We start from the raw sequence: 16386 nt of genomic DNA, 5'->3' as shown, positions 1-16386 counted from the left end.
ATGAAATAATGTTAATCACACAAAATACGTTATAAATTTCTATAAATATGAAAGCTTTGTAGATATTAACATTAAAATAATAGAGTTAATACACTCACCTAAGATTTTACAATTTTTTATTTTTTTTTCTCCTTTAATACATCATATTTAGCTTTTTTGCAATAAATTATGTTACTTAAAAGTTATCACTATATTTGTTGGCTACCAATTTCTTGCAGGGGCTTCTTACACAAGCTTGCTCAACAGTTGGCCTTGCTTCTTCTCTTCGACTGTCTTCAACTATCTTCCTTTACATGAACCCAATGTGAACCCATACACGAACCTACTCGGATATTTGTCGCTATGTCGACCTTTCACACTGCTTCCATCGCCTTTTAATGGTATGGCATCCCTTTTATCCTTTGGTGAACCTCTGGAAAACTTTTGGCGAACTTCAAGGCAAAGGTAATTTGAAAACAACTACTACACAACAGACATTTACTCAAGTGCACAAGTACTCAAATGCGGAATGAACAACACTCTTCTCATATTATTTCGGAAAATGGAGCTGATTACAATGTGTCCCTTCCAGAGATTGACTGTGTTTTCATTTATCAGACTTTTAGCTTCTCATAGGAGAGAGAGCATTACCGACGGCTTCCTGGCAAAACACAAACTCTATCTTAGAATATACAGACTCACAAAACTCTACTAGATCCGGCCATTTTAGATTCTTACCAGTGCCGAGCACACTGATATGTAGGCTTCTCATATCTCTAAGACACTATGACTCTCAAACCCCAAATGCCTCAATGAGCCTTACCCCTTTCTTATATATAAAAAGGAGGGGACAAACATCCAGCCATTTGGCCTACAAACCTTGTCCTAATATTCCGTCAGTCGATGATATGTGGCTCAAAGCGCACCAAGAGTCGAAGAAGTGCTCCGAGGCTCGTGACTGAAGAATCTTTCTACGGAGAATAATTACATAGTGGATGATTTAGTATAGCAAAGCCCATGAGAAAATTGGTCACAAATAGTCCTTGTGACTGGACACCATTATTACAAAGTGGAGGCTTTAAGGAAAAGCCCATGGGAACCCTTTTTAAAAGACATTAATTTCGGGAAACCGAAATATTTTGTACAAATTTTCATCCCATGCTTTAGTAAATATTCTTCTAACAATCATGGGTTTATTTAAGACAATTTGATGTTTGATCTTACTTAGAACAAGCCATTCATAATGTCGATTCATATATTCCTTTAGGATATCATTGTCATGGAGTTGTAGTATATCTTTAACAGTATTATGCAAAGTGTGAAAGTAATCAGGAATATTATGTTCAAAACAAATATTGCATCTCAATATTTTGTAAGATTCATGGTAGATGGATCAGTAGTTTTTCTATTAACTCGATAGTCCACCCACCAGGCTTGCAACCAATCTCACTGTTGATCTCTTTGCATGATTCCAGTTATTGAGAACTTTAATTTGGTGTAGTGGGTTTCATCTTTTCCATCAACATTCAGAAGGTCCCACCACAATTTTTTGTATCCTGCAAAGTCGTAGACTGTATATGGGAAAATAATCTTGGGATCAGATCCAGGCCATAAAGCTGCATTGTGGGTCCTCATTGGCCAGGAGATATTCCTAGTGCGATTTATACAGAAATATCTGTTATAGATTCATCTTTGAAGTCCTCCATGAAACTGGATCATAGTGATATCGTGGAAATTACCTTTAAGAGAATCTTTAGCTTGGAGTGTGTCTGTCCTGCTTTTTGTGTAGACCATATCATGGATCCATTTACTGCCTTTAGGGTACACTTTCCTTTCAGGTACTAGATGCAAAATATCAGTATGAGCTTGTAGATTTGCATCTAATACTTTTGTATTTCTCAATTGCCAGGTTGGCTTCCAATTTTCTTTATACTCAAACCAACTCTGATTATCAGGGATTGTTCTCAGAGTTTCCTGTTTTTGGCTTTGATCCCACTCTGTAACAATCACCATCACATGTTCTTGTTGCTGGATATATTCCCTGCTGAGAAAATCTGGCAAACAATTTTCTATTCCTTTAATGTGCTCTACTTCAAAATCGAAGTTAGCAAATAAGGCTTGCCATCTAGCAAACTTAGCTTCACCGGATTTTTTATATCTTTAGTTAATACCTTTTTTAAAGCCGAAGTATCGGTCCTGAGTAGAAAATTTTTGTTTACTAGATGTACTTCAAACTTATTTATACAATTCCACGTAGCTTTAACTTCCTTTTCTATGGTGGAATAGTTTTGTTCCGCAAGGTTCCAAGTACCTGAGGCGAACTGAATAGTCTGTTCAATTCCATCCTTTCTTTGTTTAAGGATGCCTCCCCATCCAATATTTCTGGCGTTTGACTCAAAAATTTTAAAAGTATTATCATCAGCTACATATAAAATAGGGAGTGTCTTTACCTTGGCCTTAATTTGCTGGACAACTCTTGTGTGTGCTTCTGACCACTGAGGTGGTTCTTTCTTCAGTCTCTGATTTAGCAGACTTCTGTCTTTTGCACAGTCTTGATAGAAGTTGCTAACATAATTGAGACATCCCAGAAACCTTTGAAGTTGGGTCTTATCAATGATGACATCTGGAAATTTATCTGAAAATTCCAAGGCATGTTTTTGCAGAGATATCTGACCATTAAAGATAGTGTGGCCAAGGAATTTTATAGAAGTTTGAAATACTTCTATATTTTTCTTACTCAAGACCAATCCATTTCTTTTTACTAATTGTAAAAATGTCTGTACATGTTTAAAATGGTCTTGGATATTTTTTGAAAAGATCAAGATATCATCAATATAAACCAAAAGCCAATCAAAATATGGCTTAAAGATGGAATCCATTACCTTTTGGAATTTGGAGGGAGCATGCTTCAAACCAAAAGGCATTACGTTCCATTCATAATGTCCTGCAGGAATGCTGAAAGCAGTCTTGAATTTGTCCTTCTCAAAAATGGCGACCTGCCAGAATCCTGATTTTAAATCAAATTTTGAAAATATTTTTTCTCCTGCTATCCTTCCTATAAGATCTCCTTTGTGAGGAATAGGATAGGTGTTATCAGCAAGGACAGTGTTTAAGGGTTTATAATTTATCACAAGTCTTGGAATACCCCTAACTTGTTCTGCCATTTTATTTACATAAAATCCATAACAGTTCCATGGACTATCAGATTCTCTGATAAGCTTCCTGTCTAGTAACTGCTTGATTTCTTTTTCACACAGTTCTCTGTATTCTTTATTCATTGGGATTGCTCTGCTTTTGCAAGGCTTTCCAGTGTATTCTGCTTTATAGGGCAATTCAACTGTGTGTTGCATTCGATGCCAGAAGGCATTTGGCTCTTCTGAGCAACAATCATCTTCTATCCTCTTTTTGAGATCAACAATTTTCTTTTTGATCAGAGGATTTTTCAGCTGTTCTTCTACTTGTATTGTAGATTTCAGATCTTTGAGATCTGTCAATTTAGCTTCAGCTTTGTCCAGTTCTTTAATGGTTTGGACCATGGTAGAAACTCTTGGATTTGAGATGTATGGCATCTCAATTCTTTTTGAACTCCCTTTAGAGGTTGGAACAGTAATGAAATATCCAGCTCTATTTTCTTTCAGTCTTACTGAACCATGGGGTTCTACTACAGCCAAAAAGATGTTACCCAAAATACAATCTACTGGAATATTTGCAACTGCAAACTTTAGCTTTATACAATGTTGGTCAAAACAGATAGAAGATTTTGGTACTTCATACCTAAGTGTTTTGTTTCCCAAACCAACAACTTTTCTGTCCGCAGAGATTCGATATTTTGCTGGAATAACTTTAGTGTTTAGTGTATTTACATCTGCACCAGAATCCAGGAGTGAAGTTAATGAAAACATTTCAGCTTGTATGAAAATGTTTCCCTGTACATGGTGTTGTTGATATTCAACAGCCAAAATCCTCATTTCTATAAATCCTATGATAGGATCTATTTTTCCTTCAATGATCTCAACTTTCGGCTCTTTAGTTGCAACAATCCATTCATTTATATCTGTATTGGGCTATTTTCCTTTTTCTAATTCTGCTATTTTAGACTTTAAAACAGAGATTTCAGTTTTGAGATTATGTATTTCTCTGCTTACCTCCCCCAAGGTGAGTGAGCGAACCTTATCCTGTAGTTGATGTTTTTGGAAAGACCTTGTGTTTCGCTCAAAAGAGGCGTCTACAAACAATGGTTTTTAAGCAAAATGTTTGGAAGAACTTGAAGAATGAAGCTAATCCAGAAATGCTTTAGTGAGTCTATTTTTCATATCTCCTTCTTCCATGGCGCGAATTTGTGAAAGGATTTTCATATCCTCTTCTTCTGTCTGAGACATCAACAACTTTTCTTTCTGTGGTGTTGTATAAGCTTCTTCAGTGGAGGATTCACTGTAATAGTTAGAATCAGAGTCAGAACAAAATTGGCATTTACAATTTTCTGAATCTAAACAATCACAAGGTTGCATATGTGTATTTAATTCTTCTACAAAGGAAGAACCGTAATAGGAGCTATATGAATCAACAGATGATTCTTCTAGCTGTTGCTGCTGAATTTGTTCTTTGAACACTACATTGGGGCAGTGATCTATTCCATAACTCTTTGAACCACATTTCACGCACTGTATTTGCGTCTCGGTTTTGACAGCTTTACCCCATCTGTAAAAAGATTGAGATTTCTTTCCTCTGTTTTTCTTTGACACTTCTCCTAATGGACATTTATTAGAAGTGTGTCCAGTTTTACCACAAATCCAACACATGAGCTTGTTCCATTTCTCCTGTTTGGAGGTATGTAAGTGTATCGGAAGGCTTGTAGTAATGTGTGCTAGGGACATACCTGTAGTATCCCTTTCTGGGCCTTGAAGAGGCTTTGGATTTGTTAGAGACCTGTCTTTTACCTTTGTGGTATTTGGTAGTTTGCTTGTATTCCTTCTTTGCTTTATTTTTGGCTTTTCTCTTCTTAACCAGGGGATCATCAATGGTTAGACCATATTTACTACAAATAGATTTACTATCTGGAAGGCTTGACATTTTTTCTAAGGATCTATTTACCTTAGAGCTAGTACACAGACTAACTAGTGCCTTTGTAATGAGAGAATAGATTTCTCCCAAGGTATAAGATTCAAATGGTAATTGAAATACTTCTTGCAGTTTAATATAGTTGACAAATCTAAAAGGCAAAGTTGCAAGATATACTTGTTTCCATAGAAAAAATTTTGAATCTTTCACCTGATATATTCTCTGCATCCAATCTAGGTGAAAGTGTTCAAATTGTGACATCTTATTACATTTGAGGTTCATAAATATGACCTCATGCTTATTAGCAATCTCTCTCTCAGAGCTACACCAATGCTCTAAGATCATAGATGTCAGAGACCCAATCGTATTGCTCTGGGTTGTCCCATCTAAATTATGTATAATATCTCTTGCTTCATCTCTGAGTACCTCACTTTCCATTTTCACCAGTAGAGCTAGAGATGATTCAGTCTCCCACCATCTGAGCAGCGTTCCAGTAAACACTGAATGATAGTCTTACATGCTTCAACTTCATTCTTTCCTCTGAGACACATTAACTTGTACTCTGTGAACATCATGTCAATCATTTGTCTGATTTGGCCAATACTAAGATTATCCATGTTCCATTCTCTATGTGAATCAGGGAAAAATGTGTGTGTTTCTGGAATTTTTCCCTTTCCATCTAAATGGGGAGCTGGATATTTACTGAACCAACTTTCTGGTGGTTCATAGATGGGAAGGATTTGAGATTCTGATTCATTTTCTTCCTTAAATAAGGAAGAAATTGAAATTTGTTCTGTAGCTTTAGATTTATCTGAGGAGGTCTGAGCTACTTCTTTTGGAAACAAATTTGGGAATCTGTCAATAGGTTTGACAGGATTCTGTATTTTCACATTTCTCTTATATAAGAAAGAAGTAGGGACTGGTTTATCTGTTCTGGAAAGACCTATTTTTTCAAATTTTTCTGTTAAGTCTGTTAACAATCCCTTAGTAGTACTAATGTGGTCTACCATTTTTTCTTCTACTTCTTCAATCTTATTGAGAGATTCTTTAACATAAGATCTTACAATAGAAGATGAATATTGTACATCATTAAGACACTTATTTACATCATTAAGAGAAACTTGGACAATATCAAACTGTTCTTTTATTTCAACTAATTTTGTTGTGCTCATTTCAAACCCTTTTGCTGCAGTAGTAGTCGAGTTTATTTGTTCACTGGATTTTTGTATTCTTCCATCTATACCCAGTGCATTTTCATCCTTGAGAACCAAAGGAATGGCCTTTGCAGTGTTCTGATTTTCTCCTAGGATGATACCTTTATATGGAGGGAAAGTAAATGGTGTCTCTACTTTATTGCCATCTAGAGTAGTCAAAGAATGTTTGGCTGAGGACGAAGTTGTTGTGCTAGTCATCAACACATTTTCTGACTAAGTATTTCTTTTCCATACATAAAAAGAAATCCAGGAATTAGTTTTATCATATACTCTTTCCAATTCTGGGATATCTTAATCTTCTCTTAAACCGTATGGCTGAGGGCAAATTTCTCTGCCTCACGGTGTGTGTAGATGTCCCAATTCAAAATATATTTCATCCATTGAGACTCTATTTTTGTCTTTCTACAACCATCCATTAGGGTAAAAAATTTATGCATCTATGACACAAAGGGATTTTTATAGTCAGATGATAAGGAGAAAAATCTTGACTCTAGGATGGGGTTGTTCATCTGTTCCAAAAAACCTAGGCCATACCTAGGCATATTTGATGGCCTCATTTTGCTGAACATTTCTATCAGTCTTGGATATTCTAAGGTGGGCAGTTCATGCATCATGAGAACATGGTCAGACTCATGTGGAAATGGGATGTCTGAACATTTCAGATTGGGACATGGATTTATGGATGTGGAAGGAGGTGCTTCACCAGTCCGAGGATGATGGTTCTCATGTATGACAGATTCAGCAAGAATGCTCAAATTTACAGATGAATGACACTCAGGACATTTTACTTCTAATGAAGAAAAATTTACAATCTATGCAAACTCAAATAATGAAACATGTCGGCAAGGATTTAAAATAGAACTGGAGTAGGCGGTATCTACAATGCTTGGATCTTGATAAGCTGATGAGCTTCTGCAGGCTTCTTCAATTCTTCTGCAGTCTATTGTGGATCTTCTAGGAAAATATAGGACAGCAGAGGATTGATTTTCTTGGATATCTGCAGAGGTTATTTTTCTTAAAACCAGAGGTTTGGGATTTGAAAAAACCCAGTGTTCTAGGAAAGTGATATCTTCCCTGCAGATAGTCTCATATTCAATCCTATAATTTTTTGAATCAATTAAAACAACAACACTTGGAATCTTTACTAGGTGCATGGAGGACAACTGGATACAAAGTATTAGTATGTCGGAAACATCCTCTTGTCTGGATAGCAATGTTATGTCTCTTTTTGTGCATATCAAATCCGGTAGTCTGGATTTGCAGTTGTAGGATTTGATCAATAGTTTCATCAAAGACAAACCAAAAAATTTGGGTAATAGTCGAAATATACTGAGCCATTAGACAAGGGAGCAACTATTCCTCCTATCAATGAATCAGTGTATTTGTTATGAGTTAAATCCCTGACAGTGGAACAACTTTTCTGTCTGCAGAGATCCAATATTTTGCTGGAATAACTTTAGCGTTTAGTATATTTACATCTGCACCAGAATGCAGGAGTGCAGTTAATGAAAACATTTCACCTTGTATGCAAATGTTTACCCGTACATGGTGTTGCTGATATTCAACAACCAAAATCCGCATTTCTCTAAATCCTATGATAGGATCTCTTTTTCTTTCAATGATCTCAACTTTCGGCTCTTTAGTTGCATTAGTCCATTCCTTTATACCTGTGTTGGGTTGTTTTCCTTTTTCTAATTCTACTATTTTAGAATTTAAAACAGAGATTTCAATTTTGAGATTATGTATTTCTATGCTTACCTCTCCCAAGGTGAGTGAGCAAACATTATCTTGCAGTTGGTGTTTTTGGAAAGACCTTGTGTTTCGCTCAAAAGAGGCGTCTACAAACAATGGTTTTTTAGCAGAATTTTTGGAAGAAATGGAAGAACGAAGCTAATCCATAAATGCTTCAGTGAGCCTGTTTTTCATATCTCCTTCTTCCATGGAATGAATTTGTGAGAGGATTTTCATCTCCTCTTCTTCTGTTTGAGCCATCAACACCTTTTATTTCTGTGGTGATGTATAAGCTTCTTCAGTGGAGGATTCATAATAGTCAGAATTAGATTCAGAACAAAATTGGCATTTAGAATTTTCTGAATCTGAACAATCACAAGGTTGCATATGTGTATTTAATTCTTCTACAGAGGAAGAATCATAATAGGAGTTATATGAATCAACAGATGATTCTTCTAGCTGTTGCTACTAAATTTGTTCTTTGAACACTACATTGGGGCAGTGATCTATTCCATGACTCTTTGACCCACATTTAATGCATTGGATTTGGGTCACGGTTTTGACAGCTTTACCGTGTCTGTACATAGATTGAGATTTATTTCCTCTGTTTTTCTTCGAATCTTCTCCTACTAGACATTTATTAGAAGCATGTCCATTTTTACCACAAAGCCAACATGTGAGCTTGTTCCATTTCTCCTGTTGGGAGGTATGTAAGTGTATATTGGAAGGCATGTAGTAATGTGTTCTAGGGACATACCTGTAGTATCCCTTTATGGGCCTTGAAGAGGCTTTGGATATGTTAGAGACCTATCTTTTACCTTTGTGATATTTGGTAATCTGCTTGTATTCCTTATTTGCTTTATTTTTGGCTTTTCTCTTCTTAACTAGGGGATCATCAATGGTTAGACCATATTTACTACAGATAGATTTACTATCTGGAAGCCTTGAAAATTTTTATAAGGATCTGTTTACCTTAGAGCTAGTACACAAACTAACCAGTGCCTTTGTAATGAGAGAATAGATTTCTCCCCAGGTATAAGATTCAAATGGTAATTGAAATACTTCTTGCGGTCTGATATGGTCGACAAATCTAGAAGGAAAAGCTGCAAGATATACCTATTTCCATAGAATTTTTTTTGAATCTTTCACCTGATATATTCTATGCATCCAATCTAGGTGAAAGTGTTCAAATTGTGACATCTTATTACATTTGAGGTTCATAAGTATAACCTCATGCTTATCAGCAATCTCTGTCTCAAAGACGCACCAATGCTCTAAGATCATAGATGTCAAAGCCCCAATCATATTGCTCTGGGTTGTCCCATCTGAATTATGTATAATATCTCCTTCTTCATCTTTGAGTACCTCACTTTCCATTTTCACCAGTAGAGCTGGAGATGACTTAGACTCCCACCATCTGAGCAATGTTCCAGTAAAACACTGAATGATAGTCTTACATGCTTCAACTTCATTCCTTCCTCTGAGACACATTAACTTTTACTCTGTGAACATCATGTCAATCATTTGTCTGATCTGGACAACACTGATATTATCAATGTTCCATTCTCTATGTGAATCAGGGAAAAATGTTTGTGTTTCTGGAATTTTTCCTTTTCCATCGAAATTGGGAACTGGATATTTACTGAACTGACTTTCTAGTGGTTCATAGATGGGAAGAATTTGAGATTCTGATTCTTTTTCTTCCTTAAATAAGGAAGAAATTGAAATTTGTTCTGTAGATTCAGATTTATCTGAGGAGGTTTGAGCTACTTCCTTTGGAAACAAATTTGGAAATCTGTCAACTGGTTTGACAGGATTCTGTATTTTCACATTTCTCTTATATAAGAAAGAAGTAGGGACTAGTTTATCTGTTCTGGATAGGCCTATTTTTTCAACTTTTTATGTTAAGTCTGTTAACAATCCCTTAGTAGTACCAATGTGGTCTACCATTTTTTCTTCTACTTCTTCAATCTTATTAAGAGATTCTTTAACATAAGATCTTACAACAGAAGATGAATACTATACATCATTAAGACACTTATTTACATCATTAAGAGAAACTTGGACAATATCAAACTATTCTTTTATTTCAACTGATTTTGTTGTGCTCATTTCAAGCCCTTTTACTATAATATTAGTCTAGTTGATTTGTTCACTAGATTTTTGTATTCTTCCATCTATACCCAGTGCATTGTCATCCTTAAGCACCAAAGGAATGGCCTTTGCAGCGTTCTGATTTTCTCCTAGGATGATACCTTTATATGGAGGGAAAGTAGATGGTGGCTCTACTTTACTGCCATCTAGAGTAGTCCAAGAATGTTTATCTGAGCAGGAAGATGTTGTGTTAGTCATCAACACATTTTCTGACTGAGTCTTTCCTTTCCATACATAAAAAGAAATCCAGGAATTAGTTTTATCCATATACTCTTTCCAATCCTAGTATAGCTTAATCTTCTCTTCAACCATATGGTTGAGGCCAAATTGCTCTGCCTCAGGGTGTGTGTAGATGTCCCAATTCAACATCTCTTTCATCCATTGAGACTCTATTTTGGTCTTTCCACAATCATCCATTAGGGTAAAAAATTTATTCATCTCTGGCATAGAGGGATTTTTATAGTCAGATGGTAAGGAGCAAAATCTTGACTCTAGGATGAGGTTGTTCATCTGTTCCAAATAACCTAAGCCATACCTAGGCATATTTGATGGCCTCATTTTGGTGAACATTTCTGTCAGTCTTGGATCTTCCAAGGTGGGCAGTTCATGCATCATGAGAAGCTGATGAGCTTCTGCAGGCTTCTTCAATTCTTCTGCGGTCTATTGTGGATATTCTAGGAAAAGATAAAACGACAGAGGATTGATTTTCTTGGATATCTGCAGAGGTTATTTTTCTTAAAACTGGAGGTTTGGGATTTGAAACAACCTAGTTTTCTAGGAAAGTGAGATCTTCCCAGTAGATAGTCTAGTGTTCAATCTTCTGATTTTTTTAATCAGTTAAAACAACAACACTAGACTTGGAATATTTACTAGGTGCATGGAGGACAGTTGGATACAAAGTATTAGTATGTCGGAAACATCCTCTTTTCTGGATAGCAATGTTATGTCTCTTTTTGTGCATATCAAATCCAATAGTCTATATTTGCATTTGTAGGACTTGATCAATAGTTTCATCAAAGACATAAACCAAAAAATTTGGGTGACAGTCGAAATAGACTAAGCCATTAGACAAGGGAGCAAATATTCCTCCTATCAATGAATCAGTGTATTTGTTATGAGTTAAATCTATGACAGTGGCTAACACAAAAGTATTCAGGCCTTGATGGGTCAGAGGATTTATGCCAATTCTAATACATCCCAAATGTAAATATTTGGTTTTAAGCCTTTTTTCTTAAGCTTGTAATTTCTTTGGATCAAGAAGAGGGATAGACTGTACACTATCGGAGTTTTCTTGGATTTGGATTATAGACTCTTTAATACTGATTCTAGTAGTAGCTTTTAAGTGAAATACAAATAGATCTGAATAAACTTCTGATGTAGAAATGCTAGGAGGTTTCCATCTTGCAGATGGATGTGGTTCTTCATATTCTAGTTCGGCTTGATTTAACACACAACTAGAACAGGATGAAAACATATCTCCAAGGGGGTTTCCTACAGCAAAAGATTCTCTTTCTTCTATTTCACGAAAAGAAATAGACTTTTTGAATGGTTCCATTACTGATATTGAGTGTTTTGAGTACTAACCTGAACCAAAACTCCTTTTGGCTCCGATACCAATTTCTTGCAGTGGATTCTCACACAAACTTGCTCAACATTTGGCCTTGCTGCATCTCTTTGACTATCTTCAACTATCTTCCTTTACATGAACCCAATGTGAATCTGTACATGAACTGACTCGGATATTTCTCGCTCTGTCGACCTTTCACATGGCTTCCATCGCCTTTTAACGGTCTAGCGTCCCTTTGATCCTTTGGCGAACCTCTAGCGAACTTTAAGGCAATGATAATTTGAAAAAAACTACTACACAACAGACATTTACTTAAGTGCACAAGTACTCAAATGCGGAATGAACAACACTCTTCTCATATTATTTCAGAAAATGGAGCTGATTACGATGTGTCCCTTCCAGAGATTGACTGTGTTTGCATTTATTGGACTTTTAGCTTCTCATAGGAGAGAGAGCATTAGCAAAGGCTTCCTGGCAAAACACAGACTCTGTCTTAGAATATACAGACTCACAAAACTCTACTAGATCTGGCCACTTTAGATTCTTACCAGTGCTGAGCACACTGATACGCAGGCTTCTCAGATCTCTAAGACTCTATGACTCTCAAACCTCGAATGCCTCGAATGAGCCTTACCGCTTTCATATATAGAAAAAGGAGGGGACAAACATACAACCATTTGGCCTATAGACCTTGTCCTAATATTCTGTCAATCGATGAGATGTGGCTCAAAGCACACCAAAAGTGGAAGAAGTGCTCCGAGTCTCGTGACTGAAGAGTCTTTCTATGGAGAATAATTACATAGTGGATGCTTTAGTATAGCAAAGCCCATAAGAAAATTGGTCACAAATAGTCCTTGTGATTGGACACCATTATTACAAAGTGGAGGCTTTAAGGACAAGCGCATGGGAACCGTTTTTAAAAGACAGTGATTTCGGGAAACCAAAATCTTTTGTACAAATTTTCATCCCATGCCTTAGTAAATATTCTTCTAACAATCATGGGTTTATTTAAGACAATTTGATGCTTGATCTTAGTTAGAACAAGCCATTCATAATGTCGATTCATATATTCCTTTAAGATTTCATTGTCATGGAGTTGTAGTATATCTTTAACAGTATTATGCAAAGGGTGAAAGCAATCAGGAATATTATGTTCAAAACGAATATTGCATCCCAATATTTTGTAAGATTCATGGTAGACGGGATCAATAGCTATTCTTTTAACCCCATAGTCTGCCCACCAGGCTTGCAACCAATCGTACTGTTGATTTCTTTGCATGATTTCATATCATGGAAACATTTACTGCCTTTAGGATAGCTTGGAGTGTGTCATAGAGTCCCTGAAAGGAAAGTGTATCCTAAAGGCAGTAAATGGATCTATGATATGGTGTACTCAAAAAGTAGGACAGACGCACTCCAAGTTGAAGATGCTCTTAAAGGTAATTTCCACGATATCACTATGATCTAGTCTCATGGAGGACTTCAAAGAGGAATCTATAACAAATATTTATGTATAAATCACACTAGGAATATCTCCTGGCCAATGAGGACCCGCAATGCAACTTTATGGCCTCGATTTGATCCCAAGATTATTTTCCCAGATACAATGTACGACTTTGCAGGATACAAAAAACTATGGTGGGACCTTCTGAATTTTGATGGAAAAGATGAAACCCACTACACCAAACTAAATTTTTCAACAACTGGAATCATGCAAAGAAATCAACAGTGCGATTGATTGCAAGCCTAGTGGGTGAACTATGGAGTTAATAGAACAACTATTGATCCCGTCTACCATGAATCTTACAAAAGATTGGGATGCAATATTTGTTTTGAACATAATATTCATGATTTCTTTCACCCTTTGCATACTACTGTTAAAGATATACTACAACTCCATGATAATGAAATCTTAAAGGAATATATGAATCGACATTATGAATGGCTTGTTCTAACTAAGATCAAGCATCAAATTGTTTTATATAAACCCATGATTGTTAGAAGAATATTTACTAAAGCATGGGATGAAAATTTGTACAAAAGATTTCGGTTCCCTGAAATCACTGTCTTTTAAAAAGGGTTCCCGTGGGCTTGTCCTTAAAGCCTCCACTTTGTAATAATGATGTCCAGTCACAAGGACTATTTGTGACCAGTTTTCTCGTGGGCTTTGCTGTACTAAAGCATCCACTATGTAATTATTCTCCATAGAAAGATTCTTCAGTCACGAGACTCAGAGCACTTCTCCGAATTTTGGTGCACTTTGAGCCACATCTCATCGACTGACAGAATATTAGGACAAGGTTTGTATGCCAAATGGTTGGATGTTTGTCCCCTCCTTTTCCTATATAAGAAAGGGGTAAGGCTCATTCGAGGCATTCGGGGTTTGAGAGTCTTAGAGTCTTAGAGATCTGAGAAGCCTGCGTATCAGTGTGCTCGGCACTGGTAAGAATCTAAAGTGGCCGGATCTAGTAGAGTTTTGTTAGTCTGTATATTCTAAGACAGAGTCTATGTGTTGCCAGGAAGCCTTCGGTAATGCTCTCTCTTCTATGAGAAGCTAAAAGTCTGATAAATGCAAACACAGTCAATCTCTGGAAGGGATACATTGTAATCAGTTCCATTTTCTGAAATAATATGAGAAGAGTGTTGTTTATTCCGCATTTGAGTACTTGTGCACTTGAGTAAATGTCTGCTGTGTAGTAGTTGTTTTCAAATTATCTTTGCCTTGAAGTTCACCAAAAGTTCGCCAGAGGTTCGCCAAAGGATAGAAGGGACGCCAGACCGTTAAAAGGTGATGGAAGCCGCATGAAAGGTTGACAAAGCGAGAAATATCCGAGTGGGTTCGTGTATGGGTTCATGTAAAGGAATATAGTTGAATACAATTGAAGAGACGCAGCAAGGCCAACTATTGAGCAAGCTTGTGTGAGAAGCCCCTGCAAGAAATTGGTATCAGAGCCAAAGGGAGTTTTGGTTCAGGTTAGTACTCAAAACACTCTATATCAGTAATGGAACCATTTAGAAAGTCTATTTATTTCCGTGAAATTGAAGAAAGAGAATCTTCTATAGAAAATCCCCTCAGAGATATGTTTGCATCTTGTTCTAGTCGTGTGTTAAATCAAGCCGAACTAGAATATGAAGAAACACAACCATCTGCAAGATGGAAACTTCCTAGCATTGCTGCATCAGAAGTTTATTCAGATCTGTCTATATTTCACTTAAAAGCTACTACTAGAATCAATATTAAAGAGTCAATAAGCCAAATCCAAGAAAACTCTGATAGTGTACAGTCTATCCCTCTTCTTGATCCAAAGCAATTACAAGCTGAAGCAAAAAGGTTTAAAACCAAATATTCACATCTGGGCTGTATTAGAATCAACATAAATCCTCTGACCCATCAAGGCCTGAATATTTTGTGCTAGCCACCATCAGATATTTAACTCATAACAAATACACCGGTTCATTGATAGGAGGAATAGTTGCTCCCTTGTCTAATGGCCCAGTCTATTTCGGCTGTTACCCAATTTTTTCGGTTTATGTCTTTGAAGAAACTATTGATCAAATCCTACAACTGCAAATCTACACTACAAGATTTGATATGCACAAAAAGAGACATAACATTGCTATCTAGACAAGAGGATGTTTCTGACATACTAATACTTTGTATCTAGCTATCCTCCATGCACCTAGTAAAGGTTCCAAGTCTAGTGTTGTTGTTTTAAGTGATTCAAAAACTCAGAAGATTGAACACCAGACTATCTGCTGGGAAGATCTCACATTACCAAAACACTGGGTTGTTTCAAATCCCAAACCTCCAGTTTTAAGAAAAATAACCTCTGCAGATATCCAAGAAAATCAATCCTCTGTCGTTCTATCTTTTCCTAGAAGATCCACAATAGACCGTAGAACAATTGAAGAAGCCTACAGAATCTCATCAGCTTATCGTGATCCAAGAATTATAGATACTACCTGCTCCGGTTCTGTCTTAAATCCTTTCCGACAAGTTTCATTATTTGAGTTTGCACAGATTGTAAATTTTTCTTCATTAGAAGTCAAATGTCCTGAGTGTCATTCATCTGATAATTTGAGCATTCTTGCTGAAACTGCCATACATGAGAACCATCATCCTCGGACTAGTGAAGCACCTCCTCCCACATCCATAAATCCATGTCCCAATCTGAAATGTTCAGACATCCCAATTCCAAATGAGTCTGACCATGTTCTCATGATGCATGAACTGCCCACCTTAGAAGATCCAAGACTGACAAAAATGTTCAGCAAAATGAGGCCATCAAATATGCCTAGGTGTGACTTAGTTTATTTGGAACAAATGAATAACCTCATCCCAGAGTCAAGATTTTTCTTTTACCATTTGACTATAAAAAGCCCTTTATGGCATAGATGCATAAATGTTTTACCCTAATGGATGGTTGCAGAAAGACCAAAATAGAGTCTCAATGGATGAAAGAGATGTTGAATTGGGACATCTACACACACCCTAAGGTAGAGCAATTTGGCCTCAACCATATGGTTGAAGAGAAGATTAAGGTATCCCAGGATTAGAAAGATTGTATGGATAAAACTAATTCCTAGATTTCTTATTATGTATGGAAAAGAAAGACTCAATCAGAAAATGTGTTGAGGACTAACACAACATCTTCCTCCTCAGCCAAATATTCTTGGACTACT

The 16386-nt window shown here is 36.5% G+C and overlaps 1 protein-coding gene across 1 annotated transcript; it reads right to left on the bottom strand.

The window, feature by feature from the left end:
* Positions 1 to 1665: 1665 nt before the first annotated feature.
* On the bottom strand, positions 1666 to 3947 carry LOC149190079 (uncharacterized). Its single transcript, XM_089410425.1, has 3 exons — positions 2862 to 3947; positions 2291 to 2648; positions 1666 to 2117 (listed from the first exon to the last, which is right to left on the bottom strand). The coding sequence occupies exons 1-3, from the start codon at positions 3945 to 3947 to the stop codon at positions 1666 to 1668; spliced, it is 1896 nt and encodes a 631-aa protein (XP_089266551.1).
* Between the last annotated feature and the right edge of the window lie 12439 nt (positions 3948 to 16386).

Source organism: Pinus tabuliformis, chromosome 3_1 (genome assembly GCF_031772625.1).
Source record: "Pinus tabuliformis cultivar Carrire ecotype Pingquan chromosome 3_1, CPIR1, whole genome shotgun sequence".
NCBI classification, from domain to species: domain Eukaryota; kingdom Viridiplantae; phylum Streptophyta; class Pinopsida; order Pinales; family Pinaceae; genus Pinus; species Pinus tabuliformis.
The sequence above is the reverse complement of the archived record's forward strand: the minus strand, read 5'-3'. Positions and strand labels throughout refer to the sequence as shown.

Coding starts and splice junctions, on each gene's coding strand:
- LOC149190079 (XM_089410425.1), bottom strand. CDS start 3,947: ATGAGGATTTTGGCTGTTGAATATCAACAACACCATGTACAGGGAAAC. Junction 2,649..2,861: donor CTCCCTCCAAATTCCAAAAG/GTAATGGATTCC, acceptor TTTAATGGTCAG/ATATCTCTGCAAAAACATGC. Junction 2,118..2,290: donor GACTATTCAGTTCGCCTCAG/GTACTTGGAACC, acceptor AATCCGGTGAAG/CTAAGTTTGCTAGATGGCAA.